Genomic DNA, 18,012 nt, shown 5'->3' with positions numbered 1-18,012 from the left:
TGTTTGTGTTGAAGATTGGAAATTATTCTTTAAATATCGTTCTTCTTTTCCTTATATTTTTGTCTCTTTTTTTACTATTACTAAATTTTCAATCACAATTATTTTTCTTTTTAAAAGTCAGCTTATATTAATGAATAGTACCAAGAGAGATATCCACAGGCAAACTGATATCCATAGGCTATTCATTGTCATTTCCTGATTTAAATATAGACAAGCATTTTTGAAGTCTGTGTTTGTAGTCGAAACAGAAGAACTTATTTATTGATGAATATATACCTGTATCTATAGGCAAACATATATACACAGACACACACAAATAGATACACTTTGTTCTTCACATAGATTCCCAAGCCACCTTATAATGTCAAAAGAGCACTCAAACAATTTGCAAATCGTTGAATATACAATTATTACCATCTTGTGTTCAGACCTAGAAGGAACCCAAGTATGGTGCAAAATTTGAAATGAGGAAATCTATCAATATTGTTCCTTAGCCTGCTTCCAAAAAATGAAAGCAGGTAAGATGGACTAATTCCTCCCTAGGAAGCAGGTAGAGTAGACTAGTTCCTCCAATGCTTCTGAAATAGAATGGCTAAATTCTTTATTATTAAATTTATTTGCCACCTAACTCGCCAGGGGGTTACTTTTGTTGAACGACTGCAGTACAGTTGGCAATCTAGGTCTCTAGATAATGACAAATCTTCATGTTATGCCTACCTCTTAGATTTTTGACAAAATCTTCGAGCTTCATTTTACGTTCTGGTTTTACATTTGGACTATACATATCTGTATTTAATAATATTATCGCAAAGGCAAGAATGAAGATGGTGTCAGGATTTCTGAACTGCCTTACAACCCCTGGATTGCAGATGCAGTATCTCTGGCTAGAAAAGACAATTTAGAAAAATAGGTGAGATTCAAAGATAAGTTGATATGGCATTTATAAAAAAAATCCAATACATTCATACAGAAAGCTAAATTATATTCTTATCATTATTCATTTAGCAATATAAAATGTAAAATAAAACAGTATTTACTCCATTATTCTATTCTCTTATCTAATAACAAGAGTCTATGCTGCAGAATACTTTATTAAATCTCTCAAATGTCATGTATTATGTAAAAGATTACTGATATATCAAAAATACAACTGTTATCATTTTATGCAATTAATTTCATAAACTTGCACACTTCACCAACACGTCTAAAATTTAAACTTATGTGCTTTATACTAAGTAATTTAAAAACTATTGCAAACTATAGGCATAATGTGACTGACATTTGTCAACCGGATATATAATACTGATTTGGGTGAATTGAATAGCCAAATTCATAAAAAGTATTCCATGTTGCTTGTAAAATATCCTTGCTTCAGAGCAAACTTAGAGCCTAAATGAGTCATCCAAAAATGTAACTATTCATATAACGCAGCAGTAATCACAGATTCCTATTATATACCATAGACACAGGATTGGCACCTGGTTTTAGTGGTGATAGAAGCATTTTCCTTTCTCTGCTTAATGATGCCATTGATTTAACAACTATAAATGCCTGAGGGTATATACCTTTATTTTAGGAACACTGGATAACTTTTAGATTTCTTGCTACATTTCCACCAGTATAAAGAACATTTGAATTGCTTTTAATGAGAAATGTCTTTGCTTATCACATTAACTGTATGCATTTTAAATTGAGATTATATATTTAACTTCTTTTTAAAAGTTTAAACTGAAATAGTATCATTTTGTTGCTTCAGTTTAAAATAAATGACAAAAGAATAGCCAAATTAAGCTACCAGGAATTACAACATATATACATATTGTCTATGGAAATTCTTAGTCGTTTCTTAGTCATTTCAAGAAGCAACTGGACCTTCTGGGTTTTTTTTAAGCATGTTTTGCTTCTCATCCAAGAAGTTTCTTCAGCTTCTTGAAGCTTATTAAGCTGAAGAAGGTTCGTGGATATGGAGCGAGATGTCTTCAGTGAAAAACCAGAAAGTCAAGTTGCCCTTTGAAAAAGCACCTTTGGGACATCTATGCATAATTTAATTTTAACAGATTATCTGAATAATCGCTTATGCAATTTTTTTAAAAAAATAACTATATTCAACCGCACTGTTCCTGAGACTTATACATTTTCAATCAGCTTCTGCAGCTTGCAGTGTCATACCTAAAAGCTTCAATGAGTCGTTCTACTTTCTGAGCTTCTCCTTGGACACGGATATGAGCTTGAAATTTCCTGAGAGCTTCATCCAGTTCCATAGCTGAAAAGTCCATCTCATCCACAACACAGCTGAAACAAAGAAAGCATTAATTTAGTTTAGTTTCCCACAACCAGTTTTCTTTTTGTAAATTTAACTGGTCTAGAATAGAATAGAATAGAACAGAATAGAATAGAATAAATGTATTGGCCAAGTGTGATTGGACAAACAAGGAATTTTTATTTATATTTCCATGATAATAAAATTGATAGGTATGCTTTCTACTTTTCCTCCTATAATCTCCTATAATGTCAGGATGGGGACTGGCAAAGAAAGACTAAATAATAGTGAGAGATTCAGTTATGATCTTGACACATTTGTTACACAATATGTCAGCAACATATTCAGAGACTTCTCTGACAGGAACTGATATCACTGGTATTCCTCAGGATTGACTGTTGTCTAAAATGTGTTATTAGGTTTTTGTTCTAAATTTAAACAAAACAGTATGTAGTAGTAGTAGTAGTAGTAGTGATGATGATGATGATGATGATGATGATGATGATGATGTTTAAAACTTGTATGCCATCTGATTCCTAATGATTCTTGCAGGAACTGTACTGTCCTGCCTCAACCATTGGACTCAGCAGAGCAGACATAGTTACATAAGTAATCAAAGCTCTGGTCTAAAAGGGAGGAGTCAAATTCCAAATGGTCAAAATTTAAATAGTCAACTATATGTAAAATATGCATATGTCTAACTCTGTCTTTGTCTCAGACAGAAATCCTTATATAAAAAGATTCACTCACATTAAATTTGGCACATATCTAATGCAGTTCAGAATGCAAGTCTATTCAGGACCAATACTCCTCAGGTAATTTTTCTTGTAAATCCTGCAGTTTTGAATATGCATTAAGTCTTTTGATTCTCTGCATGAGGATACCATTGTTCCTGCAGTCTTTGAGTCTAAATCAGAATTTGGGCTGTGCAGCCTGTATTCATGAGGCCCAATTTTTCCTGACAAAGTTTACCCTTATATTGTTATATTGTTGGTTTCTAAGATCTCTCTAGATTCATTTTCTTTTGACATGGAATTTTCCCAAAATGCTATAATTGGTACGAACCCACAACCAAGATAAGGCAAATGGGAACCAGTTTTTGAATGAAGGGTGAAAACTTGCTTCTCCGTTCATAAAATGTCATTATAGATACTGTCTGGATTGAATTTATCTTGATTACATACTTAGCATGATTAAGGTCAGCCATTAGTTAATGGAATGCCTGAGTGTCAAATTAGTTTCTAATCTATTTCTGATTTACTATTTTGCACTTTAGTCATTGGAAAATTTCCCCTACAACCTAATCAGCTATGGTAGTAATGCATAAATACAGACAGTGAAATGAAAACTAAGCTAGGATGTAGCTATATCATAAACTTAGCATTTTGAATATCTAATTAATTTTGTTTTTTAAAAAAAGTTCTGACATTTATATAAGGGAAAAAAATATGAACTGCCATAGCATGTGAATGATATTTTTCTGCTTTCTTGCCCTATATATAGTCCACAGCACAAAGTAACATACTAAAATATAAGCTAATTAATACCGATTGATTTAAGTTCAGATTGTGATGTATTAATGTTTTAGCTGTATGTCAGTTGGTTTAAGTCGCTCAATCTCTACTTCATGGCTTAAAAGAAGAATAAAGTAATTAATGTTTAATCCATAAAAAGTTGAATAACTAGAGAAAATAAAAAGTGGCATAAGAAATAACTTTCCTAATTTTTATACAGCATATAAAAAGATATCACTATTTTTATGTAGTCCAATTCCTATACAAACTATTTCATCTGATAGTTTTAAATAAGTTTCTCCAGCAGCATTTGAAACTACAGGGACACTATTACAAATATAGAGCTTTGGAATTGAACTGAAGAAATGTTGATTTTTTTCAGGAAAGATTGAAGATCAGGTAAGATATTTTTAAGTACAGTTTGCTTCAGTATTCAGATAAATACAAAACAAATAGGCCATATCAATCTAAGAAGAGCTCACAAGGGACTCGCATATAATATAAATTACATTTCCCAATTATTGCATAAGATGCTAACGTCTACTTAATTAAGCTCAGATGACTAGAGATACCTCCATGAAACTTTCTTGGCAAAAGTATGCAAGTGAGTTCATCACTGTCATCTTATGGAATGGCTTTAGATTAGTTTACCCTACCATGGTGTTTATTAGTGGTCTCTTATCAGTGAATCAATTAGATTTGACTATTCTTAGCTTCATAGCCCAGAATATCATCTCATGGAGGCAAGTTACTCAACTGTATACTTCTAAGATTTCAGATGTCAATGAAGAGGCTCAGTAGCTACACACAAAACCACAAGAGAGGACATATTGCCTGCTCATTTCCCTTCAACATTAAATGAACTTTTATTTTCCACAGTGATGCTTCATTAAGTATTTGGCATATTCTTGCAGTCCTATTCTTGTGAAGTTAATCTATTTCAGGCTCTATGCTAACATATTTGAAACTAAAGCAAAGCTGGTTCTTTCCTTTGAATCACTGTAATTCCACAAAACTCTGTTTTTCCACTGATGGGAATTCTTTATATCAATTTCTAGACTTAAGGAACCAGTATTATCTATTCCCAACAAGAGGTTTTAAGTGTCTTAAAATCTGGTGCTTATCTACAGTCATTGTTTAGAATGCAGCTTCTCCTATTCCATTTCCGTTTAACAGATTGCAGCTCCTGGAAAAACATCTGGTCACAAAAGGGCTGGCATGATATAATGTAATTTTTGCTGCTTCTGAGGCACTCCTTAGTGCCAAAAGAATTGCTTTGCAGCCAATTAATCTCCACTTAAAGACACCACTCACAATTTTTTTTAAACAACCTGGTTAAATGAATACATTTAATGAATGTATTTATTGAAAAGGTGGAGTGGATATATGTTAGAATTGCCCATGTATGAGTGTGTGCGCGTGCGCACACATTAATGTTCTTACAGAACAGGAGCACCTTGGAACAGGGCACTGGCTGGATGTTTTTTACACTTTCCCACTTTCTCACAAGAGCAATGTCTGGTTCATGGTGCTGTTAGCATTTTGAAACTGTCAGCAAATATGATTGGTTAGCTGTAATCTTTATGTAAAGCACTGTTGACTTATATAATCAAAACCTGTCATTTTTTAAAAACAAAACCATATTTTGCTTCAAAAAACAACAAATACACCATTTGCAACTGGATGAACCTGTGCCTATTTTAACTAATCATAAATTTGGCTGCAAAGGCTGATAGAGATAGCAGAGATGCTTTAATTAAAGAAAAGACTAACTTTGTTTTAATTGGAAACCACTTCTGTACTGTATTTTGTGTTTGAGGCAGACAAAAATGAAACTTTGATTTGGGTTTTGCCGATTAGATTGGTTTGTTGTTATAAAAATGGCTACTATGTGAAAATTAAAAGTTATGGTTTTATGTTATTACCTTATTCTATGGTGATAAAAAAAGATTTGGAAGTCAACAGCAAAGAAAACAAACTATTTCTATACCTGTATCTGCATTAGTCCTGCTGAAAGGCATGCATGGATGTAAATGGAACAATTTCTTCACCTTGATTTTGTTTTATTTATTTCATTAATAAAATTTATATACATTTATACATGCCAATCTCACTGATTAAGTAATTTTGGAAGATTTAAAAATACAAGAAGCACAATTACTTTTGGCTTAAACACAAGGCACTCAGATCATCAGCTTTTCTTAATGTGGCACATACTTAAATTGGTATACTTAAATAGGTAACAAGAGTTTCATATAAGTTACTTACTCTAAAACATCCCTGTTAAATTGCTTTTGTCTGTTTCCCAGGAACTCTCCAATCATTTGTCTGCTGAGACCTTTTCTCTGTAAGAGGAAATGGGCAACTCCAACAGGCGTATCTGGCACAAAACCTCTGTCGATCAGATACTGGATTCCTTTTTCTGGTTTTCTAAAGGAAAAAAAAAACACAAATTCAAGATTCCATGTTTTGCTTTTTTCCCCAGGGTCTGGGTTGTCCTAAAAGCCTTGTAATCTAAATATTTTTGTTTAAACCTGTACTTTGAAATAAACAGGGCTTTTTTTTAAGCTATGCTGAAAAAATGCAGATATTGGGTGGAGGTAAAAAATTAAACAAGACTCAACAGTCCTTATTCGCAAACAGCTTTTACTGTAAATCAGAGCATCTCACTCATCTTATACATAAACAATTGCAACTACTTCAAGTTACATAACCATATAGCACTGCCAGCCTCATGGATCTTCGCAATGGTCAGAGGAAGGGTGATATGTTGTGCAAGCCCACTCATGCAATGTGCAAAATATTTTGAATACTGAATGCTTTAATCTTTCAAAATTGTTTTGAGCAAAGCTGGCTGGGGAATTCTGGGAGTTGAAGTCCTCCAGGCTTCAAGTTGCCAGGTTTGGAAACCCGTGGTATATACAATTTGTAACTCTTTTGTCTTCTATTTCAATTTTTAACAAAAGTTTATACATCCTAGCAATAATATGATCACCATTTATACAGAACTCTAGATGAAATTCAGTTGTAACCCTCTCTTTTAACACCTTTGTGCATGTAGAAATACCTTTTATGGTAGAGACAGTGAACCAGAAAAATTATCCAAAGGGATATTCATATTCAGCTGATTTGAACTCAGATTTCTTCTATCAGTACTATCCTATTACATTTTGCAATATTATTTTTGGAATAAAATAACTTTTATTAGTATACCAAAATCCATAATCAGGAGTAATAGAAAAATAGTGTCCCAAGGAAAAAATAAAAAGAATTGAGAAACAGTGCACTTGCTAAACCCAAGTATTTATTTGTTATTCAAATATTCATGTTAGCACCCTCAGGGATAAGACTTTTCCATCATTAGATTTCCAGTATCTAAGTAATTATAAATAAAAATTGGGTTATGCCTAACCTATATGCCAGTTGATTTTGATTCAGTTCTAGAAATTTAGCATCGCATCTATTCTATTTGTTTCGCACTTGCAAAAATTTAAAATCTAGTAATGATATGGAAACATCCCATTCAGAAAACGAAACAAAAGGTTTTGGCAGAGATTTGTACACACCCTTGAAGAAAAGACCACCTTTGCTTTTGATTAGCCTGCTTATTAGTCACTATAAGAGACTGCAGAAAAATATTATTCCATTATATGCCATGAATTATGCTTATATCACACAGCATATGCGTACAATGTAAATTCAGAAAATGGGAACATGTTTCAGATATTGCAATATGCAGCAAAAAAAAAAAATCACTTCTGCATCTAATTAGAAGTGAACGTATCTTAGGAACTGAAACAAAGGAATTGAAATAGCAGTTTAGTGTTCATTTTTCCTTGTTTAAAATTGGATATCTTAAATAAAATAAAATGTTCAATTGTCATGTTCAATATGACTATAAATCAGGGGTGTCAAACTCAAGGTCTGCTGGCTGGAGGTGGCTGATGGGGTGCTTCGATCTGGCCCATAGGACTGCCCTGGAAACAGCAAAGGACTGGCCGCAGTGCGTCTGCTAACAAAAAGGAACTTGGGAGGGCCACACATGGCCCTTCTGAGGTCTGTTTTCATTAGCAGAGGGCTGCAGGAAGCTGTTGCAGCCAAAAACAGAGCTCAGGAGCCCATTTTCTCTGGCAAAGTGCTCAGGCCATCACAGGCACCCCCAGCCTGAGTGATATCGAGCTGGCCATGCTCCCCTCAAGGTCAAACACATTCCTGATGTGGTCTTCAATGAAATCAAGTTTGATACCCTTGCTATAAATATCTAATCATAAATGACTTGCTGCATGAATTTACTTTTATGAAGAAAGATATTTAATACCTAGTATTATTGGGCAAATTGGGTGATTTTTTTTCACTGTGTAAATGTAAGACATTTGATTATAAGATCCAAGGTTTCAAAATTTCGGGTAGTCTACAAATAGCTAAATGTATCAGTATTTTAAAATACAATTCTTAGTTTTCTTTTCTTTTCCAAATATCACAAATTTAACAAATGTTACAAAGTAGCATGTAATTCAAAGATTAGGGAACATGGAAGAACTACTGAAGTTTCCAGAAAAATAGAAGGGAACAGACAAAGTCAAAGATTATATTTATTAGCACAATGTTAGTCTTTCAAAAACAGTGATTAAAATGCATTTGAACATATACTATTAACACGTAAGAACAGAAAACCAATTAATTGCTACAAGAAAAAGGAGAAGGTCCACAGCCACAGTAGTTTGGTACAAGTTTTAGTTAGTATAAATGAGACATATGAAACTCATAAGAAGATAAAAAGGATAGATACATCTGTAACGCTATGCACTTTGAAAATAATGTATTGTAACAAAACAGTTTATGTGCGAAACCACCTAAGTAGTTCTTGCCAGGCATATGTAAATAACACTATATATTATGGTTCAATTTCAAATGAAATTAAAAAGCAACATAATTTGCATCAACATTTACGAGACAAAAAAAACCTTTGATTTATGAAATGAAGATATGCAGATTACGACAGATATATTATTCATATGATCTGTTATCCATTCTATTTTATAGAGACACAGACAGAGCATAATCTACTAATCTTATCATAACTGAACAACCAGAATCCAAAGAATGTAATGCTATTTCTCCCCCTAAAACTAAAAGCTTTAAGTTAAAAAATTAAGACATTTTATCTACTGGTGGGAGTACCAGAAAAAGGCCACAGCAAATCACATCCATTTTGTGGAGTCAACATATTACCAGGAATTGAGCATGACAAGGAGTCATTACTTTTATCTACTGCTGCAAATAATATTGATTGATTATGTGCTATTAAGTTGTTATACACTGTTAGTGTTTGGGGATAAACCCCCGAGCAGAGTGCACAGCAGCAGTCAAGCCAGGCAGCCAAATGAGAGAGAGGCTGGGCCCAAGAGTATACACACACTTGAGACAAAAACTCTGTTTGTGGTTTTAAATAGGTGTTTAATTCACACAGAGATTAAGAAGAGTCATTCAGTCCATATGTCAGTATCCAGTATATCTATCCAGTTACCTAGTCTTTTAAACAGTAAATACAATGTCTTTATCTGCTTGTAAATCTTCTTCTTAAGATACCTTTCTCTCAAAGACAATGCTGAATTCACAGCTCACCAAGCAAACAGTCCTTGTGTTCAGTTGAGAGAAGTATCTTGCACAGTAGACATCTCATACAGGAGGAAAACAGTAGTAGGCAAACAGCAGACAGACCAGAGACCAGTAACACCAGGAACCAGGAATCAGGGACTCGAAACCAGGATCAGAAACCAGGAAGTGTTACGTCTCTCTCACTGCCTATTATTGCAGCCTGCAACCACACCCATAATTATGCGATGACATTGCAGTTTTGAAGCTTAAAGCTGCAAACACTTAAACCTAGGTTTTATATATTCATTCACCCAAACCAGTTGGTGTATCCATATACCCAACATACACTCTTCGGGATTACATTGACAGTATGATCATTCGTCCATTATGATCTTTCCCAAACTGGGCCCTTTAGGTCTTCCAAAGGCACATCTATTGTGACTGAGTCTCTTCACCATTGTTGATCATCCCCTTCTTCTGCTTCCTTCAAACTTTCCCAGCATTAGAACCTTCTTCAGGAATCTAGACCCTTGCATAATGTAGGATAATTTGAGCCTGGTCATTTCTGCCTCCTGTGAGAATTTTTGTTGCATCATTTATGATCCATTGGTTTGTTTTCTTGTCTTGTCTAAAGATGGTATTCTCTGGATCCTTCTCCAACACCAAAGATCAAAAGTGTCAATATTCTTCCTATCTTGCTTCTTCAAAGTCTAACTTTCACTTCCATAAGAGTGTCACACTCACTGTCACAGAGAATACCATGGCTTACACAATGCTGTCATTTGTACAGACACATCATGTATCTTAATCTCTTTTTCAAGGCTTTCATGGCTGCTCTACCAAGTGCTAGTCTGTGGTGTATTTCTTGACTGGCTGTTCTTGATTGGTTGTTCTTTTACTGTTGATGGTTGATCCCAAAAGCAGACATTTTCCACCACTGCAATATCTTCTTTTTCCCTTCTAAGGCTGGTTATTCTTGTCATTAGTTTGTTCATCTTAATATTTAATTTTAGATTTTTTTTTCACTGTATGCCTTGATTTTTATTACTAGGGTTTGCAGTACCTTTACATTTTCAGCTATCAAGGCAATGTCATCAACTTAGTGAGTATACAGTTTTATCTCGTTTTTTTTGTCAAAATGGAGTCAGTCTTTTTCACCGTGTTCAGTTTGTACTGTAGCTGTCTGACCTCTATACAAGTTTCTGATGAGAATAATGAGATGTTCTGCGATTCCCATTTTTCTGAGCACTGAGTTGCAAATAATAAGGGTAGCTTATAAAATTGTAGGGAACCACAGCAAAAAGCAATTTCTTGAGCCCCCTTCAGTGTCTGTGAGCTGTGCTGGTTAGCAGCAACAGCAGCAGCGAACAGCTGGGAATCTAAACTTAAAAGAGGGCTTCAGGTGTTATAGTTCCATGGCACTGTGAGATATTTAAAATAATAGTTTCTCAGCAGTCCTCTGGGGGAGTCAGATGTTCAATGATATGGAAATCACAGAGTGGAAAGAGAAAAAGCCTGAAGACTATTTGTACAACTTTTAAAACAGAATGACAGGTACGTAAGGTAGACTGCATTAAAATTTCCTCCACTTAACAAAACAAGACTGTTTTTTAAAATCCTACAATGCAGAAATGTTGGAATTCTGGAATAAGCAAGGTTTATAGAGAAAACGAGGGAAAACCAGGGGTGGGATTGAAAATTTTTAACAACCGGTTCTGTGGGCATGGCTTAGTTGGTGGGCGTGACTTGGTGGTCGTGTGACTGGGCGAGACCAACTCCATATCACTCACATCGATGCACGCATCTCCTCGCCTAGCCTCTCGTGACTGTGGGGATGCTGCAACAGTTGTAAGTGTGAAAAAGGGTCATAAGTCACTTTTTTCAGTGCCATTGTAACTTTGAATGGTCACTCCACACAAGCAAAGTACTAGCAAAGGAGGGGAAAAAAACTCCAGAGAAGTTCCGGAGACAGGAGGTCTAGTCCTGCCAAGAATGTAATAAGGGTTAACGGAGAGGCAGTTTCTGTAAGCAACACCAGAATGTTTCCTTCCTGCCTTCCTTACAGGATTAGGCCAGTAATTTCTTCTAACAACTGGTTCTCCAAACTGCTTAGAATGTTAACAAACGGTTCTAGTGAATAGGTGCGAACTGGTAGAATCCCACCCCTAGGGAAAACATCTTTTTTCTACCTGCTGCTTCTCAACTGAAAATGTAGTGCATGTGTTATTATTAAATCTTATTCAGCTGAAAATTTTATAGAAGCAATATATAGCTAGGTCCAATAAAAGTTCAGTCTCCCCTCTCCCCTTTTCCTTTTGGGATGGGGGGGGATGCTAAATAAAAATTGATTTATGAAAAATTAATTTATAACAATCCCAAAGTCACGGTACTAATAATCAACATTGTGCAGATAATAATATTTCACCCAGAATGGTATTTAAAACTCCCTAGAATTAAATCAGAACTAAAAACAAAAATACAGTTTTTTAAATTGATAACATTTCACAGAAACAATAAATTCTCATGAAGATTTGAACAAAAATGCCAAAGTCTTGTAATAGGTTATGACACCCTTGATTAAGATTGTGAGAGTTTTCCTACCCAAGTGATTTCTAGGCAAGTTTGTTTAAATCTGATGCAGTATTTTTTCCAGGTTTCAGATAATTTGGGAGGGAAATTTGAGTCATGTAAAAAAGTTGCACAAGGATCTAGCCTGATCAGACTTTTCAATGCCTAATAATACATAAGCTGGGAATGGCAGTACCATACTGGTGTACGTTATTACTATAATAGAGACAACCACAAGCAGGACATGACTACAACTTCTCTATCCCAGCAATGATACTGAAAGACACACTAGTACTAGAATTAAAACAGCCATTATGACTGGTACTATAAATGGCTATCTGAAGTCTTGCTGAATTGCTTTATCAAAATGCCATTGCTAAAAATTTTGGAATAGAAATACATATAATCAAATAGGAAGATTGACATCCCAGGTACATGGAACTGGTAAAAATCTGTCTTAGAAATTTATAATCACGAGTTACTGTAATATACAAAGTCAGATAAGCTGACACAACTGATTGCACAAAGCATTGTACAGTAAATAGTTTTTTGCACTTGGTTAAATGCATGTTTAATGACTATGGTTGTCAATTATTTACTCTGATTATACATATAGTGTTTTAGATTCAATGTATTGATTATATTTCTCTTGCTTTTCTTTTCTGTTTATCTCATTGGGACAATATTGCTTTTTGTTCTGTATTTTTAAAGTGATTTTCTAAATAACTGCAAAGCATCTGTCTCTATTTTTTCTACAGAAGCCCTATGCTGAATTCCAAAGAATAAGAAATGCAATAACACATTAAATGTGTTAATATAACAATTACATAACTGTGCAAGCTCCTTTTTCCTGGTTAGCATTTTACAATCCTGGTTACTAATGACAGCATTGAGATGGTGACATTTTGCTGAATTGTAATCCAGATAGCTCTTCGAGCAAATAATTTGCCTAAAATGTTTCATATGAGAAAGGCATGGGCCTGATGGGCTAGGAATGATATAATTTCAGTGTCTCAATAAAATTGACTTTTTCAATATTTGGAAACATTTATATTCTTTTTTTATATGGATGTAAAAGAAACTCTGACTTTGGCACCCTTATCTTAAAAAAGAGCCTGTCCTTCCATTAATCTATAGCTTGGATCCATCCATGGCCTAAAAACCCTTATTCCTTTTTATGATTTTTGATTATTTAAATGTAAAAGGAGGTATTGCTACTAATACCGCTGTTGTGGAGTAATATGTAATGCAGATATACATAAGACAATCTTATTTATCTATTTGGCTTATATGTTGACCTCGAGTATCTTTCCAGTAATAACACATAATTAATATATAAAAATAAAAAATATAAACAGCAAGGCCCTGATGTTTGAAATCAGGCCCTGATTTCAAATATCACAAATGCTTTTCTGAACAGCCATATTTTCAGGCTCTTTGAAAATGGGATGGTTTGGACTTTCAGTTGAGAGATATGGCAAATTACACATTTTAGTCATGAGATAGTGTTAAGATGGAGAAGACAGTCTGATGCAGAATTGAAGCCATCAATATCTATCTCCCTGGAATAAGAGATCTTCAGGGAACCCATAAGGCCCTCTACAGTTGCTCCTCAAGGATAAACTGCAGGAATTGCTGTTTTACATTATCTCATGGGTTGAATGATTGGGAGTTGAAAAGATGAGAGTGGAACCATCTTAGCTCAGTCATCAATGCAGGCTTTTTTAGGGACAACCTAAACTTTGGATTTGTGCTTTTTAAAAATCATTTAGAAAGATTAGGCTCTTTCAAAACAGCGAGTTATACTGCATTTGCTAGGTTACCTTCTCCTTAGAGAAATGATACAGTTTTAAAAGTTTAAAAGGTTTAAAAGTTTTTGAAAAAATATTACTTTCTGTATTAAATAGCAAAAGAATGCTTAGCATATGGATTTCAGAAATCTGAATAATAGATTAAGGGTTCAGATGGACCTGAAATTACAATTTTAAATCTTTGGAAGATTTTTGTGTGTGTGTGAGAATATCATATTGTTTGCCCTTTCATGAGTTAAAACAATATAATGGAACTTTAACAATTGGATACTAGAGGGAACTAGAGGATAAAAAATGGAAGCAAATATATTCTAGCAGTGAGTTGCTTGATGGAAAACTATGAAAAATGTATGACAGAAGGTCTTTGAAATTGTCAGAAAATGATGGATAGATGGACAGTTTAGGTTAGGATGTAATAAAAGAAGAACAAGATATTCTGGATGAGTTTAAAATTAATCTGAATGTGTATATAAATGTGACAAGTAATGAGAAGGATGCAGAAGATGTACTGGACTTTCAAATGAAGCAGGTTGATGCTTCAATGCTTAAAGGAGATATATAACTATCAAACCAGAAAAGAGTTATCAGTAATTTTCTTTACTGGAAATCTGCTAAAGTTTTCAAGACATTTTTGAAATATTCACACACACAAAAAGATTCATACTGAATCTACAAAATAGATTTGCTAAATTCTATTGGAGGAAGTGGATGCTTAAAGAAAAGATACTAGGAAATAGGGATGGGATAGTCTGGATGTCTGTATCATAGATTTTAATGAAATTGTTAGCTTGACTATTGAGATAGTATTAATTTCATTTTCTCAAGTAAACATCTTAAGAAAATAACATACGTTATTCAAGAAAAAATAAGTGAAAAACAATAAAAATGCCTTATATTAATTGTAAGGATAAATAAGTAAAACCCACCCAAAGCACAATTACATTTATAGTGAATTCTAATTAATTTAGTATTAAAAATATCTATTGTCTAGACTCCTAAAAGACCGGTAAAGTATTTCATAAATAATGAGAAAAAGGTACTTCAGAATCTGGAGAAGCATACTTGTAGAATGTGTTGGTGACCATTTAAAGTAACTGTATTTTTTCTCAAGTTCATATGGCTGTCTGCTCTAAGAATAGCAGCACCATTTTTGAAAAGATACAGCTACTTTAAAAAGTTAAGACCAGAGGTAGTATTCAGCAGGTTCTGACCAGTTCTGGAGAACTGGTAGTGGAAATTTTGAGTAGTTCAGAGAACCGGCAAATACCACCTCTGACTGAAAATTTTACAGTATCCTTCCCCTGCCACGCCCACCAAACCATGCCCATAGAACCAGTAGTAAAAAAAAATTGAATCCCACCACTGGTTAAGAGGCAGGTATTATATTTATGCTTTACATGCTCTAAAGAACTTTTAATTTTTATTTTTTGGATTTGAAGCACTGCACAGCTTTACTATAGAAAGAGGCAATACTGGAACACACAGGAACAAAAATATTCAGCTCAAGATGAACAGATTATAACATCTCAAATTTGTAACCATGTTAATCAAGGTCAAAGTTATGTTTAAAGCTTCAGCTTATCAATTAATAAGCAAAAATAGTATTATGGATGGTTTAAACATATGTGCAGTCATATATGCAGTTGTACAGAATAATACATTGTTTCATACAGTATTGTAATTGTTTTCTTTCTTCATACGTACATAATCACTTCAGGATGGTATTCATTCCTACACACCAACTAAAAATTAGTATGGAATGCAGCCCTGAGATTTGGAACTCATTGGATTTTTTGTTATAACAAACTATATAAATGGTTCCTTTTTATACCATTTCTTTGAGGGAATATTTATATAACATATAGGGTAGGAGTGTCAAACTTGTGTTGTCATGGTGGCATACGTGACTTATCCCCCCCTTCGCTAAACTGTTTCCCCCCTTCTCTAAACTGGGTGTGGCCAGTATGTAACACATCCGGCCCACTGGCCACGAGCTTGACAGCCCTGTTGTAGAGGAAGGTGCAGGCTGCTCAATTGCTTATCCCATTTTAATTTTGTGCTGCATGTGTCAGATTAAAATGAGTATCAAAAATATGCAAGTCAACAGTGGTTGGGGTTTTGTTTGTTTTCAGACCTCCGTGTTATAGAAGGCAAATGATTACTCAATTTTTTAAAAAGTATTTCATTAGGTAAGGTATATAAATAAATATGTGAAGTCCAAACTTTCCACTGTGATTCACCAAACTGTATGTCTTGAATTCATACTTGTCTGCCCTATTCCTGGAATATATATTATTCAGCATTAGTTGGAAAAATGAGGAAACCAATTATACAAAAAAGCTGAATTGGAAAAAATGAGCTAAAATGTCTCACAAAGCAGCAAACTAAGTTATTGCAAAGAATTACTTAGTCTAGTTTTTTTTCAAAATCCCCTTGTTAACAAAAAAGCATGCTTTCTTCTGTCTATCAATTGAGCAAAACAATTCTAACAGTTTATGAAAGTCAACCCTCCTTTGAAGGAACATTATTTTAGGATCTAATACTCATTAATAATCTCACATTGTCAAGCCACCAAGTGATAGAACAGTTGATAATTCCTAAATAAGGTTCTCCTTATTTATCTGTACAAACGTTTTCTTGTGAGACTACAAAATATGTGTGCTAATGACCATAATAAATATTGATTGATTCTGTACTGATGTCAAAACAAAATAAATCAGCAACATGATTATATGAAGATCTACAGAGTTTAAGACAGAAAAGGAAACTCTTATATTAGAATTGTTCAAAACAATATTTATTTAACCGAGTTGTGAGTCTTGAATGAAATTTAATATTCTGAAATTTTGATTTTCTATAAATAAACTATGTAGTAATTTTAACTGAAGTTAATGAACACTTCAAATATCATAGCCAATGGATTTGCATACTATGAAACTGCGCAAATTCCTCCACACCAGATGCCTTTCTTGTTAATCTAGAACTGTTGGCTCACATAGTGTTGGATCTCTAGAGATAGTCCTAGTTTAGAAACTACCTTGTTTAGCAACCTTTCACAGTTTTGACGATAATGAAAAAGTAACTTTATGACCAACCCTCATTTTTATATTTGCAGGGTCTGTAGAAGAAAAGCTGAAATAAGATCATACGCTTAGTCAGTTTTGCTTGGTGATCATTTCAGTTAATGACTGGAGTTGACAGTCCCGATTGTGGTTGCTAAACAAGGATTACCTGCATTTCATTGTATCTAGCTACAGACCAACATCTCTCCTTAATATGGATACTAAAATATTAACAGCAGCATTAGCTAGGAGGCTATAAAACATAATACCATCTGTAATACATCCATTTCAATATGGATTTTAAAAAAATAGATAAGCATCTTATATTATTCATCTGGTGGTCAATATTAAGGATATAGCTGCGGATGAACCTAATCTTAACCTCTAATCTTGTTAAACTAAAAAGATGATTGATATAGTCCTGAATGAATTTATGAAATATGTTTTAGGTATGTTAAGAATATATGGATTCCAGGTTTTTTTAATTTTGATATTTTCATCCTGAAGTTAATTATTACCTGTGCCCAACCTGTGCTTATGACTAGCCGCAGGATTGCTACAACCCCTAGACCTGCCTATCCCGCCCCCTCCATCAATGCCTTGAAACACCAGGGAATTCCTAACTGGCAGTATGAAGCGGCCAAGACATCTTCCCATGAAGGGCTGTTGTAACAGTGGGTTACAAAACACCTGACTGTGGGACGTTCTAAACATCCAGGAGACATCAAGGGTATTCTGGAGTGAGAAGCAACCACTTCCCCATGAAGTGCCAAATGCCTGGGAAGTGCCTGCACAGCCGCCCTAACTATCCTGCATTTCACACACCACCTGACCTTCACGCAGCTCCAAGGTGAAAAAGAAAAAGAGAGCTGTCCTCCCTTTCCAAAGGCTCTGCAAAGAACACAGCTCTCCTAAGACTACACAAAGCACCCTCAATTTATTTATTTTATTTATTTGTCAATAGCTTACAAGATAATAAACATATGTATAAATACGAGAAATGGGTACAAATAATTGGGGACAATAGGACAGGGACGGTAGGCAGGATTGTGCGCTTATGCATGCCCCTTAATTGCACAAGAAAATGTTGGGCTGCCTTCTCTTTCTTCTTCACACAGCGCCAGGCTGGGCGCTTGTAAGTTCAATGGTTTTACAGATAAATTTTGGCTTAACTTTTGTGGGTTAAAACCATCAAGCCT

The 18,012-nt window shown here is 34.4% G+C and overlaps 1 protein-coding gene across 12 annotated transcripts in view; it reads right to left on the bottom strand.

Annotated features, from left to right (window-relative positions):
- IQSEC1 (IQ motif and Sec7 domain ArfGEF 1) overlaps positions 1–18,012 on the bottom strand; it is a 321,447-nt gene that overhangs the window by 24,055 nt on the left and 279,380 nt on the right. For all 12 annotated transcript variants that reach the window (XM_087923921.1, XM_087923923.1, XM_087923922.1 and 9 more), the window contains 3 exons: positions 6,043–6,204; positions 2,170–2,292; positions 718–884 (listed from right to left, as the gene is read on the bottom strand). In XM_087923921.1, coding sequence (XP_087780047.1) covers positions 718–884; positions 2,170–2,292; positions 6,043–6,204 — 452 coding nt within the window. The remainder of the gene's footprint in view (positions 1–717; positions 885–2,169; positions 2,293–6,042; positions 6,205–18,012) is intronic.

This window comes from Pseudonaja textilis, chromosome 2 (assembly GCF_049901715.1).
Source record: "Pseudonaja textilis isolate UNSWEBS1 chromosome 2, rPseTex1.2, whole genome shotgun sequence".
Taxonomy (NCBI): Eukaryota; Metazoa; Chordata; class Lepidosauria; order Squamata; family Elapidae; genus Pseudonaja; species Pseudonaja textilis.
The sequence above is the reverse complement of the archived record's forward strand: the minus strand, read 5'-3'. Positions and strand labels throughout refer to the sequence as shown.